General features: G+C 45.7%; 2 protein-coding genes across 3 annotated transcripts in view; one reads left to right on the top strand and one right to left on the bottom strand.

Moving 5' to 3' along the window:
- Window positions 1-1,361, bottom strand: part of PIR (pirin) — a 93,075-nt gene extending 91,714 nt beyond the window's left edge. For both annotated transcript variants that reach the window (XM_055123117.1, XM_055123116.1), the window contains exon 1: window positions 1,238-1,361. The gene's annotated coding sequence lies outside the window, so the exon portion shown is untranslated. The remainder of the gene's footprint in view (window positions 1-1,237) is intronic.
- Window positions 1,362-12,917: 11,556 nt separating this feature from the next.
- Window positions 12,918-19,122, top strand: part of BMX (BMX non-receptor tyrosine kinase) — a 55,586-nt gene continuing 49,381 nt past the window's right edge. Inside the window, exon 1 of the mRNA XM_055122446.1 lies at window positions 12,918-13,023. Within this exon, the coding sequence (XP_054978421.1) occupies window positions 13,021-13,023 (3 nt within the window). The 5' untranslated portion in view covers window positions 12,918-13,020. The remainder of the gene's footprint in view (window positions 13,024-19,122) is intronic.

Below are 19,122 nucleotides of genomic sequence, written 5' to 3' on the forward strand. Positions count from 1 at the left end.
CTCTGTCGGGCTGATATTACTGAGACCCGCCCCGGAGCGATTCATCAGCTCGACCTCTTTGAAGTCTCTTGGCCTTGCCAGCCATGGGGCATGCAGTGCCAGGGAGGTTAGGACTGCTGGGTATGGCGACCGACAGGGCACACGGAGAGCTTCTGTGACTTTCGCCACAACACCCCGAAGATCTTGACAATAGAAGGGATCTTTGTGTCATCTAAGACCCTTGGGTCACTGAAGTTGAGGGCCAGCTTCTCTGGCAAAGACATCTGTGTCTTCTTGGCGCAGGAAGTTCATGGAGGAGGAGAGTGACAACGCAGTCAGTATTTCGGAACTGATCTAGTCTCTGGGGCTCTTGTTCAAAAGTGTGTCCCAAGAGGCAGGGAGATAGTTCAGAGGGCTGAGCACGGGAAGCACTCGAGAGCACTCACTCCCTCCCGCCCAGGCGCCGCATCGTCCCCTGCAATAAAGTGCCAAGAAGCACTGAGCTAAGAGTAGCCCTTGAGCACTACCAATGTATGACCCAGCCCACTCAGCCCCTGTCGGGGTCTCCAAGTTCCACTCAGTGGAATATCACAGAACATGGATTATTGATCCCTTTCCACTTCAAAGGCTATTGATATCTCCCATCTCTAAAGTGCTCCTTCAAGTGAAATCTAATGCATTCTCTTGAAGATTCCTACTCAAGCCAAGAGAGATGCTTTTAGCAAGCAACAGAAACTCAAGAGCCAGAGAGGCCCGGTTCGCATCTTGGCCTCTCCATTTTCATTTCCCCATGTGTAAAGTGGGGGGCAGTGAGACAGTCCCTGCTCTAAAGTGTGAGCGGCTGCCAAACAGAATACTTTACCGGCTGTGCTCTCTATCAGTCGAGGACCATCCTAAATTATGCCTTCCGCCCACAATCAATATATATTGGCTTCGGGACTGTGGGGGTACAGATCCGAGCTGAATTCTCAAAGCCGGATAGAACTGACATCGCCTGCAACCATGCTACAGAAAGCCTTTGAGCCCTTCCCGGCTAGTTCTGGGTCCTTTCAGACTGCAGTTCCATGCCAATAAACAAGTGATGTCGTGCTTCGCAGAAAGAAATGCGATTCCTTCCACTTGCACCACATTCAGTTAGTCTATTGGAGCATCTCCGGTGCCTCCCTCCGAGGCTCGCTAAGGAGACGCGAGCAGCCTGGGGGAGGCGGGATACAATCTTCCCAGCCCCCCTACTCCGGCGGGCTGTCTGGGTACTCACGTGGTCGTCGGCTGTCAGGTGGCTTAGGAGCCGCACACGTCCCAGCAGAGCTTCACCGTGGTGGGGACGAGGGGGCACAGAAAAACGGGCGCGCGGAGGCGGGGCGTTGGAAGGGAGGCGGGCGGGAAGCACGGAAGGAGGCGGGGCCCGGGAGGGAGGCGGGGCCCGGGAAGAAGGGCGCGGGCGGGGGGGGGAGGAGGGAAAGGAGGCGGGACCCGGGGAGGGAGGCGGGGCCCGGGAGGGAGGCGGGGCCCGGGGACGGAGGCGAGGCCCGGGGAGCAGGGTGTGTGGGAAGGAGGCGGGGCCTGGGAGGGAGGCAGGACCTGGGAGGAAGGCGGGGCCCGGGGCGAAGGGCGCGGGGGGGGGGGGAGGGGAAGGAGGCGGGGCCCAGAGAGGGAGAAGGGGCCCGGGAGGTAGGTGAGGCCCAGGGAGCAGGGCGTGTGGGAAGGAGGCGGGGCCCGGGAGGGAGGCGGGGCCCGGGAGCGGGACGCGTGGGAAGGAGGCGGGGCCCGGGGGAGGCGGGGCCCGGGAGGGAGGCGGGCACGGCGCACGGGGAGGTGACCCTAGAGTGGAGAGGCGGCCTGAGCACCAAGAGGCGGGGAGCAGGGAGGTGGCCTGAGAGCCAGGAGGCGGGGCGTACAGGAGAGGGGCGGCGGCCAGAACTGGGGGAGGCGGGCACGGCGAGGCGGGTGGAGCGCCACGAGGCTGGGTGCCAGGAGTGAGACGGGACGCCGGGGTGCGGGCGGGGCGCAGCAAGGGCGTGCCGGGAGGGTCGGGGCTCTGCATCCTCACCGTGACTCAGCTCTTCGTGGTCCGCGGCCGCCCGAGTGCAGACGGAGTCTGTAGGTCTCGGGGCCCTGGGTGGATCTCACGTTTCTCTGGGCACGCGCCGCGCCCTCCCCGGGCCCCGATTCTCACGCAACCCCGCTTGTCCTGTTGACCTTTCTCCCTGCGTTTTGGAGGACGCTGGGCCCCCGGCATGTCCAGCCCCGGTAGGGGTGATGGCCAGGCACTCTGAACAGGGCACAGGTCCGGACTGGACCTCAGATCCCAGGAAAGTCAGTAACTGGTGGATTGCATATTGCACGGGTTCGAATTCTGTCTCTACCATTTGCTTGCTCACCCCCGCTGTACAATGGGCCGCTGGGGAGAACACTATGATATCCTAGCTTAGCGCTGAGGATTCAGCGAGCCTAGTACTCCTAGTACCCCTGATGTAAGTTCTGGACACTTGGGCAGTGGCCGCACCCACGGGGGAGGACGAGCCCTGGGGTGTTTTCCCAGGGGGGTGCCGCACTTGCAGAAGCCGGTGAGGGACCCCGCTAGGGTTCCTTCCCAGGACTACAGTTTTGGCTGTAGGATTCTGTTCACCCAACACAAAACTGCTCGTTGTGTAGTTTAGGAAAGGAAAGGCAGCACTGCCTCTAAAACAGGAGTCACTAAAGTGTAAGGGACCGAATAGTAAATATTTACCACCTGTGCCACAGCTGTTCTCTGTGGAGATTGTTCCAGCTGCTTTTGTAGCAACAGAATAGCCATCCACATGTAAATAATGGACATCAAGTCAAATAAAACTTGACTCATGGATACTAAAGTTTGAATTTCATATAACCTACCCTTGTCATGAAGCATTCATCTGGAGCACTATAGCACTGTCGTCCCATTGTTCAACAATTTGCTCGAGGGGTCACCAGTAACGTCTCCATTGTGAGACTTGTTACTGCTTTTGGCATATGGAGTCCGCCAAGGGGAGCTTGTCAGGCTCTGCTGTGTGGGCGGGATACTCAGTAGCTTGCCGGAAGCATTCATCAACATCTTAAAATTGCAGAACTACTTAACCACAGGTTGTAAAAACTAGGTAATGGACTAAAATGGACTGCATGTCTGCTTTGTAGACTTTTGCTTCAAACAGATTAGCAGGAAACAGGATCTTTGCCCTGGGTCCTTATATATTGTGGGAGTTACACCACCCTTCCACCTCTCTTAGTTTAAGGCTCAATGAGTTAATACATCCTTCCCAACGGTGCTGTGCTGCATTGGAGGCTCTTTCAGGGTCAGGGGAATGAGATCATCATTGTTACTGGTTTTGGCATATGAATGGGAAGGACTAGTAAAGAAAGGCTGCTAAAATCTCAGGGCTAGGACGAATGGAGACATTACTGAGACGGCTCGAGAAATTTGACGATCAACGGGATGATGATGATGATGATGATGATGATGATGATGATGATGATGATGATGAGTTAATACATACGAACATTAAAAGGGCCATAGAATAATATCATTTTCTTGAGGTGGGGGGCCACACCCAGCTATGCTCAGGGATTACTCCTGGCTCTGCACTGAGAAATCATTCCTTGCAGTGCTTGGGGGACCATCTGCGGTGCTGGGGATCGAACCCAGGTTGGCTGCATGCAAGGCAAGAGCTGTACTATCTCCCCAGCCCCATGGAGTAATGAACTGTCATTACTTGTGACCTTCATACTTATGCAGTTGTACCCAAATAAAATCAAAATGTGGGCTAAAGACTGTGGTACTTTGCCAGCCTTGGTAAATGCTTCTGCATTTTGCCAAATCCTGAAGTCTAAACTTGAAATGCCAACACTCCTTACTCTTCCACCTTGAAAGCCAGAGGATTCTGCCCTTCACCACCCTTAGTAGATCCAGCCCTTCCCTTTTGACTACCATATCCCATCAGTTGTGAGAGCCAGCCCGTTCTTCCTGACTTCAGGTTTGCTATGAGCCAATGAGATAACTGCTCAAAACCTTCATTGCCTTCCAGGGAAAATTCTATGATCTTGAAAGAGGAAGCCTCAGTTTCCCCTTGCCAGGGACAGAGAAAGCCACAGTTTTCTCTTGCCAGAGGCTCCATCTCTTCCCTATCAACCTGACACACATTCAACCCCCAGGGTTCTGTCTCAGCATTCACGGGGTTTCCTAGGAATATAAAACTAGGCCCTGGAGCATGGGCTGACAGGGAAACTAAGGTAATGGGCAATGATGCCTAGAGAGACTCAGACGAGCTAGACTTGCCCAGGATTTTCACGGCATCTTTTGTAGATTCTTGTCATCCACTAAGGAATGCAAGGAGCCTTACAAAGGGCACAGACAAAACTCCCTTTAACTTAGTCCTAATCTACGTTCCTCCCCACGTGGGAGCTTCTTTCCTTCTCTTTTCTACTTTGAAATAAGCTTTTCTACTTTTCAACTCTGAGTTTGAGCATCTTTATTACTCAGTATTTTCAACAATGAAAATATTGAAGAACCTGGGAATTACAAATGAACAGAGACCCGCTACTGCTGCTTCTGCCTCTCCTGCATCAATATCTTTAGCTTGCCCTCACCCTCAATATGCTAATATTTGCTCAAGGCCACACACACACACATACCTCCTCACCATGCTGAATTTAATAGGCTTTGGACTAGTACTTGTTGGCTCACTGGACCTCAGCTTGGAACTTTCCACTCAAGGTTTCAATGTCATTCCCACTGGGAAACACTTCTGATCTGTCCTTTCAAATCTGGGTGGGGTGTATGACTGGCAATATTCACACCTAGTCATTGCTTATTATCATCTGGAAGATTCTGTTTTCCTGAGATCCACCCCGACAGGATCTTCCATCTCACTTTTTTCTTCTGCTCTGTAACCTTGCCCCCTCTCTTCAAAAGAAAGTTTTTTTTGCCTCTTCCTCCCAAGTGTAGGCAGGGCTTGCGGCTGTCTTGACCAATGCAACACAGTGGAAGTGACATTGTGCCAATCCTGGGCGTGACCCTGCTGCTTCCTGCCTTTTGGAAGCAAACCAGCAGTAACCCTGAGACCACCATTCTGGGAGCACCCCATGGCACAAGAAAGAAAAGCCCTGAGGAGAAGGTGGCATGTGCAGAAAGAGATTTTTGCTCAAGGAAAGCTGCACCCCAGACATGTGGACAAATAACCCACCTTGGCGAGTAGGGCCGCCAGAGCCAGCTGCCTCAGCAACTGCCAACCAAGTGGATGGAAAAGCACATCCCACCTTCTTCCTGATTTGCTGCCTCATAGACTTGGGAGTAAATTTAACGTTTTTTATTTTTTGTTTTTGGCTTTTTGGGTCACATCCAGCGACGCACAGGGGTTAGTCCTGCCTCATGCACTCAGGAATTACTCCTGGCGGTGCTTGAGGGACCATATGGGATGCTGGGAATCGAACCCCGATTGGTCAGGTGCAAAGCAAACGCCCAGCCCACTGTGCTATTGCTCCAGCCCCTAAACGTTCATTTTAAGTCACACAGTTTCCAGGTGGTTTTTCTCCCGGGTAACTAGAAAATTTGGAGAGATGGTGTGAATTTCAAAATTCTAGGCTAAAGAAAGCCTCACAAATATTTCCTTTCAGAATGTGGGTCGGTTCATTTAAACTGTATTCCCAAGGGAAGTGGCCGTCCATTCAGAGAGACAATTATTAAAGGGACTGGAGAGATTAAATGTTGCATTCCACCCATTAGAACGGGCACCTCTGAAAGCCTCCTCTGTCCAATGTCTAAGGACTTGATAAGAAAACAAAACGTCGTTGGAGAGGAGAGGAGGATGTCACTGTCCATTTCTATCCATTACTGTACTGGATTTGCGATACTTCTTGGGGGCTGCTTGCCATCTAACAGCTTTTCAAAGCTTTCACCCCTACTCTGAAGCCAGAACAGGAAGCAGAATGCCTTCACGCTTGTCTTGGAGAAGCCGAGCAGAGGATGAAACTGAGTTTCAGGGCGTGCATTGTTGGACCAAGGCAGGGGATTCTGTTTGTAGGCCATGCTAGACATCTGAAAATGAGAACTAGCTCAGGTGGGAGAAGGGGATGTATTTCCAAGTGGAATACAGAACCTGGAAGGAGTCTTAGAGGGTTCACATTTGAAGCGAGAACCATCACCTGTCATCCATTTGGACACGGAGCCGGAAGCTGGAGTTATGATTGTGTAGCTACAACATCAGTCTCCTATGAAATCACTAAAAACACCATTCTGACAGGACAGTGAGGAGAGCCTTCCCTAAGGGGTTCCAAAGGATAATAAGAGTTTTATTGTCATTATCCAAGATGCTGATATTATTCATACATTTTATTTGACCCCACTGACTCAAAGAAGGTACTTCCTTTTGTATGTTTCACTGATTTTTCTTTGCAAGATATTTGTTTCAGAATGCCATGGACATCTTATACCATTTCATCACTTGCATTTCTTTTCTCCTTCAAGCAGTCAATTCAAACATCCTTGCGGATTGGTCAGGTTTCTGAAATTTGCCTCTTAAGACACCGAAAGTGTTAACTATCTCTGGAATATTCCGTGTCAGGGATTCAGACTGGCTGAATCCAGGAAATCAACTGGCTCCAAAAAGGTGTAATCATTGTGTAAGAATAAGCATACGAAGGCCATTAGTGTGTTGCTGTTTGGATCTTTGAATATATCTGGAAAATATGGGTATGCATGACCAAACCCCATCCCCACCCTCAAGAGAGCTTACCACAAAGTTGTGAGGTTCTGACCAGAGGCTACATCTAATCTACCAATCCCTGAAACTTGTAGCTATGTTCCTCTCTGTCTTTCCCTTGTGTTTTTAGCAACATGCTAGGGAAGAACAGCTTATAACCCTCTTTTGAGCTACAGAAATTTCCAAAAATTCATAAAAGGCAAAATGCTCTCAACCACGAAAGGCTGATTTATGTCTCAAGTTTATTTCAAGATTTATATAAAGACTGGCATATCTACAAAGATCTAGGGAATTAGAGATATTTTGGGTGAATGATTCTTTGCAACCTTATTTTTCTGTTAATCTTTGAGTTTTCATCTTCTTTTTTTTTTGCTTTTTGGGTCACACCCGGAAACACACAGGGGTTACTCCTGGATCTGCACTCAGGAATTACTCCTGGTGGTGCTCAGGGGACCATATGGGATGCTGGGAATCGAACCCGGGTCGACCGCGTGCAAGGCAAACGCCCTACCCCCTGTGCTATTGCCCCAGCCCTGAGTTTTCAGCTTTTTAAAGGTGTGTCTTCTGATCAAATGAAAGCTGCATTCAAGATCCCTATATTGGAGTTAAAAAGTTAACTTTGATTAAACTCTAGGGAATATTATGAATGTTAATGTATGCCAAGGCGTTTATGGATAAAGTAATGGACATCAATTTACTTTTGTCTACAACTTAATTTGAATGCTCCAAAAATAGCAATAAGAATAGCAGCCGCAGAAATGGTGACCGTGGCAGTAGTAATGAATGCCAATGAGGTAAATGATGGGTGGAGAGAAAGATAATAGATGACAAAGCAAATATTGTAACCTACAATTGTAGGATCTAGATGGTGGTATACAGGTGCTCATCATACAATTCTTTGAACGCCTCTAGATTTTGAAATTGTTCGAGGTAAAATTTAGGGTAAATAAGTTAAATCAAAGTGAGAATCATGACTAGGATTCCATAAGCATATCCCCCTGTCTACTTTCTTCACTCTAACAACTCTTGGCATTTTATGCATGGCCTAATCAGAGAGTGTTAACTTGAACTGTTGGGCTAAATTTCTATAAAGTCATTTCTATAGCCAGCAGTATTACTTAAGAGCATGAGTTGGCTTTTTTTGTGAAGGACAGATAGCAAATATTTGAGACTCTCTGGGCGTACAGTCTCTGATACAAGTAATCAGCACTTTGATTGTAGAACAAAAACAGCCACCCGTGGCCATGGTTGTGTTCCAAAACATTTATGAACAGGTGGTGTTCATAGTTAGCCGGCCCCATCTAGACCCCCAAACTCCATGTTCCGCTAAAAAGGAAAATTGATTAAAAAGTCAAGAGGCTAGGTAAAGATTTCATAGGTTCCACAAAAGGTCACAACAAAAAAGAAACTGCATACCTTTGCATCATATTTCACCTCCACCCACCACTTGCTTAATAACTTTCACAGTTACCTAGGCGCTGATGTTGAATATGCAGGTTTCCTTAATCTTTGAATTTAGGATGTCTAACTATTCACATCAAACCCCAATACCAAAGAGATTTTTTTCATAAGCAAAAGCACAGTGGGTAGGGCGTTTGCCTTGCATTTGGTGAACCTAGGTTCGATTTTTCCATCCCTCTCGGAGAGCCCAGCAAGCTACCAAGAGTATCCGGCCCGCACAGCAGAGCCTGGCAAGCTACCAATGGTGTATTCGATATGCCAAAAACAGTAACAACAAGTCTCACAATGGAGACATTATTGGTGCCCACTTGAGCAAATCGATGAACAAGGGGCTACAGTGCTACTTGCTTGTTACTGAAGGAATAACTGAAGGAGTTAACAGAGTCACATCCCAATTTAAGAGACATTTAGGGCAAAAGTGCAGGCTGCAGAGAGAAGTTGTTGAAGCCCTTGCGGGCATTAAGATAGAGAGAAAGACACTAAAGGTAACAAGGAAATTATATAATGGGTTTTAAGGTGTTAAGTGCTATGGAAGAGTGAAACAATAACCCTGAAAAGGAAGACTGAGGTTGCAAGATGGAGTGGGGTTGTAGTATTAAATGGGGTGATTCTGAGACCAGTAGGGAGCAGTAGAGGTGATGAGAAGTGACCACAATGGGGATATCTTTGGAACATAAAACTAAACATATTTGTGAAGGATTGATTGGATGTCGGGTGTGAAAGCAGGATCAAATTCGAGGGGGACTACACCTCATTTGGCCTGAGTATCTGGAACAAGAGTTGCCATCAACTGAGGATGGCTGTAGAAACTTGGATATGTTAAAATTGTCATGTTTATTGGATATTCCAACTATGGAGTGCACAAGTTGAGAGTCAAAATGCAAGTATGGAATTCAGAGGAGAGAATACAGATGAAATTTTGAATCACATCATATAAATAAATGATGTTTAAAGCTGAGCCAAATGATTTTTTTTAAGTGAGAGAATATAGAGGTCAGCTATTAAGTCAAAACTCCCCTCATCCTCTCTCCCTCTTGCTCTCTCTTTTTCTCTCTCTGTTTTTCTCACACACGCCCATGCTCATGCCCACACATGGATGCAGGATGGATTCTATCTAGTTCTTTTTTACTGAAAAAAATGTAGGAACTGCCCCTCTGAGTCAACAAACTTGTTTATATCTTAAATCCAAGGATCCCACGCTGCTGTGTCCCTCCTGGAGTTGGTTGTCTGTTAAGAGCAGAAAAAACAAGCTTTAGAAAAAAGAGTCCTCAAGGTCTCACTTCATAGAGGTGACAAAGCAGACGATGATTTGAACAAACTGAAAAATCAAGTTCCATATTGGAAGTAGCCACAGCAAGCTAGAATTAAACTGAAAACATTAAAAATACAGACCCAAGGAAATGGAGAAGTGGCTGAGAAATTCAATTAATAAAATAATTAAATAAGTCACATTTGGACTTAATGGAATTAAACCACTTAATTCCTCCCATCAACCCAAGACTGGATGGAAACCCAAGAGATTGTGCCCAAGTGTTTTCAGTATTATACCTCTTCCTCCTTCCCAACTCTAGTATATACTTTTTTCTTCTACAATTGATATTCTGCCAGCTACCGTAACTAAAGAGTGGAGTAAATATAAAGCTCCATGTGGGAAGGGAAGTTAATTAGAAGAATCCAGAATTAATTCAGTTGGCCAAGCAGTTGTGCCACTCATACATTCCTTCACCCACCATGTCTTCAATGTCTGCCTACTTTCTTCTCAGAGGGTGGAGAGATTTGGAACTCATCAGCAATGTATCTTCTTCGAGGATATGATCTCACCTCTACTGCATTTTTTTTTTGCTTTTTTGGGTCACACCCGGCGATGCACAGGGGTTATTCCTGGCTCTTCACTTAGGAGTTACTCCTGGCGATGCTCGAGGAACCATCTGTGATGCTGGGAATCGAACCCGGGTCGGCCACATGCGAGGCAAATGCCCTACCCACTGTGCTATCGCTCCAGTCCTTCTACTGCATTCTTTTGAAGGACTTCTTTCCCCAAATTTCAGCTTCAAAAATAAATCTAAGAGTAGCCCTGAAAATTGGTTTTCATACACTCTGCTACAATAAATCCGTTCCTTGTGGTGCCCCCTCTCTCAAGAGGGAGACTGACTCTGTTCCCCTTTGTGTTTTCCAGCTCAGCTCATGGTAGTTCTCATTCAGACTGATGGACTTAATGACCAAATGAATGAATAGAAATGATGCCAGACCTGTGTTGACTCAATATCATAAGTCTTAAAAACTTTTAAAAAGTTAAATCACAGTGAGAAACACAGTTACAAGACTGTTCATGATTTGGTTTCAGTTAAATAATGTTACAACACCCATCCTTTCACCAGTGCACATTTCCCATCACCAGTTTCCTCCTGCCATATTCCCCCAGCCTTCTCTATGGCAAGCACTCTCTCTCTGTCTCTCTCTTCCCCCCCTCCCTCCTTTCCCCCCTCCCCACCCCTCTCTCCCTACCTTCTCTCCTTTTGGGAATTTTGGTTCTCGATACAGATACTGAAAGGTTATCATGTATATTCCTTAACCTACTTTCAACACTCAGGTTTTTTAAAAATTTATTTAATTTTTAGTTAGTGAGTCACAGTGAGGGTACAGGTACAGATTCACACATTTTCATGCTTGTTTTTTCCTCATGCAATGTTTGAGAGCCCATCCCTCCACCAGTGTCCATTCTCCACCACCAATGAACCCAGTATCCCTCCCACCCCCCAATCCCATCCCCCCAACCCACCCCGCCTCTGTGGCAGGGCATTCCAATTTGATCTCTCTCTTTCTTTTTGGATGTTGTGGTTTGCAATAGGGGCGTTGAGTGGTCATCCTGTTCAGCCTCTAGTCTACTTTCAGCACGCATCTCCCTTCCCGCGCAGGATCTCCAATCACATTTTACTTGGTATTCCCTTCTCTACCTGGGATGACTTTCCCCCATCGTGTGAGGCCACCTTCCAAGCTATGGAGCCAACCTCCTGGTATTATATACTACTATTCTTGGGTAGTATATACTCTGTTATTTTATATTCCACAGATGAGTACAATCTTTCTATGTCTGTCCCTCTCTTTCTGGCTCATTTAACTTAGCATGATACTTTCCATATTGATCCACTTATATGCAAAGTTCATGACTTCATCTTTTCTAACAGCTGCATAGTATTCCATTGTATAGATGTACCAAAGATTCTTTAACCAGTCATCTGTTCTCGGGCACTCGGGTTTTTTCCAGATTTTGGCTATTGTAAACAGTGCTGCGATGAACATATAAGTGCAGATGTCATTTTGACTATACTTTTTAGTTTCTCCAGGATATATTCCCAGAAGTGGTATTGCTGGATCAAATGGAAGCTCAATTTCTAATTTTTTGAGAAGCGTCCATATTGTTTTCCAAAGGGGCTGGACCAGTCGGCATTCCCACCAGCAGTCAACACTCAGTTTTTGTCCAGAGTGATCATTTCTAACTATTATTGTCATACAGATCCCTTGTCTAACTTAACTGCCATTTGCACAACTCCCCCAGCACACACACACTTGTGGCAAGCAAAGCATAACTCTTTGAAACTCAGTTTTACTCTCCTACCAGCCCAAGATTTCAATACACTACGAATGGTTATAATTACACTTAAGTAGATCATACTTTTTTAAGTTAATGCAGTGTTAATGATTTTATTCCCTCTCCTTGAAGGGCTAAAGATATAAGTCATTAAGTTATTATCTGTGTCTCATCAGTGTGTGACAGAGAAAGCAGTGGAATGCATACAATCAAAGATGTCGATATTGTCACTAAGAAAATGATGGCTGGAGGAACCTGTTGGAATGGGAGATGCATACCAAAAGTAGATAATGGGCCAAACATGATGACCTCTCAGTGTCTGTGCTGCAAGCCATAATGCCCAAAAGTGGAGAGAGATTATGGGGAATATTGTCTGCCATGGAGTGAAAAAGGGGGGGATATACTCGGGATATCTATCAGTGGTGGGGAATGTGCACTGGTGGAGGGGGGTGTTTGATAATTGTGAGATTGTAACCCAAACATGAAAGTTTGTAACTATTTCACGGTGATTCAATAAAATAAAATTTAAAAAAAACACAAAGATGTTGATATTGTCATAATTATTCTCTTTCATTGCGATCTTGTTCCACTACCCATTAGCAATATTTATCACCTTTCCATGTCTGAATTTCCCCCATAATTTGCAAATTGATTTATCGTTGGCTCACTTTACTTCAGAATGTCATGGGTCTGGCATGTCTGGATTTCTGAATCACTGAAGTTGTGGCTGTGTGTTCATTTTCAGCCACCTGACTGAGTTTCTCCCATAAATCCTCCGGTCTCCCTTTGTCCAAGTGTTGAGTTGAGGTTTTCACTGCTCATTCTCTGAGCAGTTTGGCATTACCTCATGGTTTCCTGACTTGTGAGAGAGAAGTCAGCATCCAAAGGGAGGGTTTTCCATGGCATTTTCTTGTCTTTTCCAGGGTAGAGCTCACTAAACAAAGGCAGTGTTATCACATGTACCCGAGAGCCGCCTGGGAAGGGCAGGAGTTATCAAAGTTGGAACCCTGGTGAAATACGCTTTTGTCTCCGTTTTTGGTTGCATTCAATCAGATCAACAAGTGTTGGCTAAGTGTTGAGCGTGGTTTCCTGTGGCATTGTGTAAGGCCTTGCCGGACAATAAACGTTTGGGGGGCACTGAGTCATGCAGTCATTTCTGACCCAGCAGCGGGAGCATGTGAGACAGGTTGCTGCCACCGGAGGAAGGAGGACAGCTGGGACAAGTCTCCTGCAAGAACAGATCAGCCTCAGTGCCGTCAGGTGAAGGATCAGGCCAAAATGGTGCGTCTCAGCGCAGGTGGCTATGCAGTGTCGGACCCACAGGAAAATAGGTTCAGATTTGGGTGTTGTGAAGGCTGAAGTTTACCAAACCTGGGGAGCCCCACTCAGAGAGAAGAAAGTTACAAAATTCTGGCTATGACATTGCTGGGGTTTCCCATTGACTTTAGGTGGATTCCTGTAAGGTGGGGGCCTGCTGGGGGTTCACTGGAATTCACCCCTACTTCTAAATCTCCTTCAGGGAACCTGGCAGATTGTGAGTCTGTGGCTCCCGGTTTGGTCTAACTCTGGATTATTTCCTCTGCCAGGCCTTTGCAGATTGGTGTTGTAAGTAATGCAAAAAAAAAAAAAAACCCAAAGAAATGTTAGTCTTACTTACCTTCTTTTATTTATCTATGATTGTATGTTGCTATTCTGTAGGAAGGGCATACCCTGCGGTGCCCAGGGTCAAGACTTGGGGTGGGGGCTGGAGTGATAGTACAGTGGGTAGGACATTTGCCTTGCATGCGGCAGACCCGGGTTCAATCCCCGGTATCCCATATGGTGCTCCCAGCATCACCAGGAGTAATTCCTGAGTGCAGAGCCAGGAGATAATTCCTGTGCATCACTGGGTGTGACCCCAAAAGCAAAATAAAAAGACTTGGGGTGCTAAGGAATCAAACTGGGGTTGGCCACATGCAAGGAAAGTGCCCTCCCCGCTGGTCTATCACCCTGGCTCTGTATGATGTTATTTTGGCAACAAAAATGTGTTTGTGTGTTCTGAGGCCCTTGAGGTCTCCTCAACTAGGGGCCAGAGGATATTTTCAATGGCGCAGGACAGCTAGAAAGGAAATGATCTATCACAGCCTCAGCCGTAGCATTTGCAAAATTCTCTTGGAGCTGGCTGATTCCGTTGGATCTTAAAAGTTGGGCCCTGTGAAGTGCTCTAGGTCAGTGCTTGTAAAGTGCTCGGGCACACCTTGATCTCAGGAGGCCGAGATCTTGCTACGATTAGGACATGTAAGGTCTGGTGAGAACTAAACCGCTACATTTCTAACGGGCTTCTAGCTGATGCTGACTCTGATGTGCGCCTGAGGACGACACTGATTAGTATACATCACATGGTGATTTGGAAGAAATCTGGTGCCCCAAAGATAGAGAGTTTGGTTTGACCTGGATTTTAAGGCAGCCCAGGCTGGAGGTTAAAATAATTTGAAAGAACCACCAGGGCTCTCGAGCTGGTTGGCTTTAGAATACACGAGTTTTCTGGCTTCCCGTTATTTTCTATCCCCCCAAGACGGGGATGGACATTTTATCCCTGTGAGTCTTTAGTTGTCTTTATTTTTTCAAATCTGCTCTTGTCTCTTTTGTTGCAATGAGGGGAAGTGGTATGGGTTTCTGGGACATCTCTTCTTGGTGCTAATCATTGTGCCACCATTTTCTCTTGCCTCCTTAAGCCTCTTTCTGTGGTTATTATTTTACTGCCTTTGCAGATGGGGAAGCTGAGGTTTGTCAGAGTTAAGTAACAGGCCAGGTTGTGTGGAGACAGAATACGGATTTCGACCCACCATAGGCTGGTGCTTTTGCTCACACCAATCTGAATTATCTAAGTGGTGTTACACATTGAATTAATTTAGAAAAAATATATTAAGACATGGATTTATCACTTTTGCTATTTTCCTAAGGGTGGTACTCAGATGAGTGTTCTGGGTGAAGGGGAGAGAGCAGAAGCCAGGGATTTGCTAAAAGGACGACAAAAGTTAGAAAGCAAGAAAACTTTTATGAGACACAAAAGGTGAATTTATACCTAAAGCAAATTTTAGCTTCTGTGGGAATGGCATCAGAATCTTCAACTTCTTTGTGCAAAATGGATCTTTTTACAGCATCTGATTTTCACAAATTTGTTCTGGTTCAGTTTAGGTATAGTTTTATATATAAGCATTATAGTTTTATCATGCTGAGAATTTTGAGTATCAAAGTTGAAGCGTTTCAGTCTCTATTATGCCAAGAGCTAAAGAACCTTTCTCTGTTCTCCTGCATAGAATCACAGGAAATAATGATCTGCTAGCTTCTGCGGGTCTAGTGTTAGTCTTTGGCAGACATCTTAAGACAATTGGCGGGGGGCGAGGCAGGAGGGGTGGCTTAAGCTTTTTGTTCCTGTTGAGCTTATTTGTTTAGTAAGAAAATGAGCAGGCTTGCCTGACCTCGGGCCGATATTTGAACATCTAGTTTGTCACATGGTCCGCCCTTTTCCCATTTAGAGCCCCTTAAATCCTCAGCCTGCACTTGGAGCGTTTTCCTCCCCCCACCCTTCCACTCTTCCAGAACTGTAGCACTGCAGCACTGTAGCTTGCCGATGGTCTCTGCCCTGCGGGACTGGAGCAATAGCACAGCGGGTAGGGTGTTTGCCTTGCATGCAGCCAACCCAGGTTTGATTCCTCCGTCCCTCTAACGAGAGTATCCTGCCTGTAGAGCAGAGCCTGGCAAACTACCTGTGGCGTATTTGATATGCCAAAAACAGTAACAAGTCTCATAACAGAGACATTACTGGTGCCTGCTCGAGCAAATCGATGAGCAATGGGACGACAGTGCTACAGTGCATATCAAAATCCGGAATATGTATTATTAAAATATCTCAACATTGACCAAATCTCTAACTGACATATAAAAAAAGGGTCACTGAGTCAAGTGAAGGGGTAAGGAATTGCTACGATCATCTCTCAGTTCCAAAGGGTGAAGCCTCAGGGCTCCATCCCATCACAGATAGTATTTGGTGGTTGAGGGAACCCACCAATGACCCCATATTAGTATATATACTGAATATACTGTCTCTTCCTGCCTCCTGCACCCTTTCCGCATCACTTGAATTTAGTCCAACTCAAGAGGTTGTATGTTCTTATCTATTTTCAAAACATGGACTAGTGTTTTGCGATCTAACGCTGCCTTGCGGGTTCCTTCTTTCTGATCTTTCCAGTAGGGCAACCTTTGCATGAATCTTGTAAGAGTCAAGATGATTCCCCAAAATGATTTATTAGACACCATACCTGGGCATGGCTGTGGGATGATGTTTAACTGCATACAGAAATATCTTGGTCCACTTATTGATAAGCTGGTGTGGACAGTGTCCCAGGAGAGACACCAGAAACCTATTTCCCTGGGCTGTGGCTTCTAGGCCACATCCTTCAGGTCTTAGCTAAGTCACTTGTGCTGCTTGGGCTAATGTTGCATCCATAAAACAACTTCTAGGATTTCTATCTGCGCTGTTATCCTGTGGTTGCCTTTCATTAGCGGTATCTCTGGTGAAGAGAATTACGTAGCTGCCATGGCCTTGTCTAAAGAGCACCATGGTGAGAAATAAGGACTGTGCAGACTGACTGCCTGCCTGAGCTCAAGTTCCAGGGCCACCATACAAAGTGAAACTGGCCATTCACTTTTCTGTCATCGCTCCATCAGCTATAAGCAGGGAATGATGCTGCAACATACCCCTTAAAGTGACACAAACTACCCATAGGATAGAGATATTATTATCTCTTCCATAGACCATCTCTGAATGCCATGGGGCAGGGTGTCACAACCAGTCCCGTGTGAGAGATGACATTGCCCACCCTGTAGATGTTTGTGAGTATTTTCGAGATGTTTTACATACCTTCAAAGTGCTTAAAAGGGCACCTGGCACGTGGTACTCCCTCCATGCGTGTTAGCGACGATTATTTCCACAATCACTCACTATCCTTCCAATCCCAATTCTCAGGCCCTCCCTTTGGCCACGTTTTTCTTGGTTAGTTTGAGAAAAATAAAAGATTTTCTTTCCTGGGGCTGTGCATAAAGGAGAGGATAGATTCCACTTTGTATTTATGTTGTTTTTTTCTCCTACCTTTCCTCTTCTCGTGATTCTAGCAATTGTCCACCATGTGCCTGGGTTTCCCCACATGTGATTTATCAAGTAAAGATGGTGATCTCATGTACAGATCAAAAAACTGATGTTTAGAGCACCAAGGGACTAGGTCAGCTCAAAATGACAGTCCGGTTACCTTATTGTAAGCCTCCATAAAATTTGCATATTACTTAGTTGTGAGACCTAGCTGTAAAACCCACTGGTTGTCACTGAGGGCAGTGGACAGCTGATCATTATTGACCCAAGATCAGAAGCATGTGGTCTCAGAAGCAAAGATGCCAAAGGGACCTGCAAGATTGAGCTCCATGGGGCTGGAGTGATAGCACAGCGGGTAGGGCATTTGCCTTGCATGCGGCCGACCCGGGTTCGATTCCCAGCATCCCACATGGTCACCTGAGCACGGCCAGGGGTAATTCCTGAGTGCAGAGCCAGGAGTGACCCCTGAGCATCGCTGGGTGTGACCCAAAAAGAAAAAAAAAATTGAGCTCCATATTCGTGGTATTATTTCCATGTAAATGCTAAATAACCATAGTGAACCCAAGCCATGGAAACTCGGAATGCACTTTTATGTATGTTATAGGTTCTGTAGTGGCTACTGGCTTCATTACTGAAAATATCATGTTCATTTCTGCTAGGATTTTGTTTGTTTTTGCCTCCCCTACACCTTTAATCTCTTTCTAGTTCCACGTGCTTATGAAAATAGGCAGCTATGCTATTTGGTAGGCAAATTGATGTACCCATTCTGTGTAGACAGTAATAGGAGCGTCCAGCCAAATCCCACCCATTGATCTAGGGAAATACATTTCTGGTCAATACTGACTAGGTTTGGGGTCTCATTTCATTTTGGAAGGTTTTTCTTTTTTAGCTTCCCAACTGAATTTTCCTACAGTACTAAGTGTAGGCAGAGGCAAGTTTGAGTGACAATCATTGTGCAGGAGCCTTGCTGAGTTATTGTTCTCATGTCAGGGAGGAGACATTATGCTTCTAAAATGTAGCCACCACCCACGATCGCCTCCTCTATGGAGAGAAGCCATACGCTAAAGTTCAGTTTAGAAATAGGGTAATCAAGAGAAGTGCTAAGTACAAAGAAAAAAGCAAATAGAAGGGAAAATGCAGGTCCACACTTGAGTAGGAACCAGGTATTAACTCAAATAAGGAACTCAAATGATGAGGACAAAGGTGTGAGTCATTCAAATGGCATTCTACAGGTTTGATAGGAAACCAGAGAAGAAACTTAGAGGAAGAATTTTCAAAGAACTTTTAGAGATGTGTGGCTCAGGTTTTCGTTACATAAGGACCAAGGGCTGACCCATATGCACGGTATATGAGCTCATTTTTTCCTGAAAAGGTATATATGATAAAATCCAGCACTATTTTCACCAAAATGTTTTCAGATATATCCTTTTGATTGCCTAGAGCTTTGGGATTTGCAAACAGAGATCACATGTTTATTTGTTTTTTTAATAAAAGCAAAGAAGTCACAAATGACAAGATTTGGAAATGAATGGGTTTGGTGAAATTTTACATTATGCAACAAGATGCAGAAGACCTTGGAGATATCATGTGCTCAGGGAATTGCTTATTTCTTTGTTAGCTGATGTTCTTCTCTTCAAGGTACAGACTTTATAAATCTTATTTGTTGCAGATATCTGTGACTCACCATACACAATTCTAACCACTCCCAAATAATCTTTAAAGTATTGGATGTAAAAGTTCTTCAAACAAAAATGTGTGTGTATCATCATGTCGTTTTGAAGAAGGTTGTATACCACTTTGGACTTTGGCATCTACCTTTTTTTTTTTTGCTTTTTGGGTCACACCCAGCAATGCTCAGGGGTTACTCCTGGCTTTGCACTCAGGAATTGCTCCTGGCAGTGCTTGGGGGACCATATGGGACGCCGCGGATCGAACCCGGGTCGGCTGCATGCAAGGCAAACGCCCTACCGATTGTGCTATCGCTCCGGCCCCCTACCTTTTTTTTTAAACAGTGGACGGTTTAGCACTTCGGTTTTGTTTTTTTAGTGCCCGCGATGGAACTCAAGGCTTCACAACACTAAGTATGAAGTCATGCGGGGGCCTTAAAACAGTGTTCTTACTACCACGAAGTCATGAGGGGCCTTAAAACAGTGTTCTTAATGTTGCAAATTGATTTTCTTAGTGTTGTAAGTTGATTCAGCATCTGAAAAAATAAGTCAAAACAAACTTTAATTAAACTAACTAGATCTCGA

The sequence above is a fragment of the Sorex araneus genome, chromosome X (genome assembly GCF_027595985.1).
Source record: "Sorex araneus isolate mSorAra2 chromosome X, mSorAra2.pri, whole genome shotgun sequence".
Lineage (NCBI taxonomy): Eukaryota > Metazoa > Chordata > Mammalia > Eulipotyphla > Soricidae > Sorex > Sorex araneus.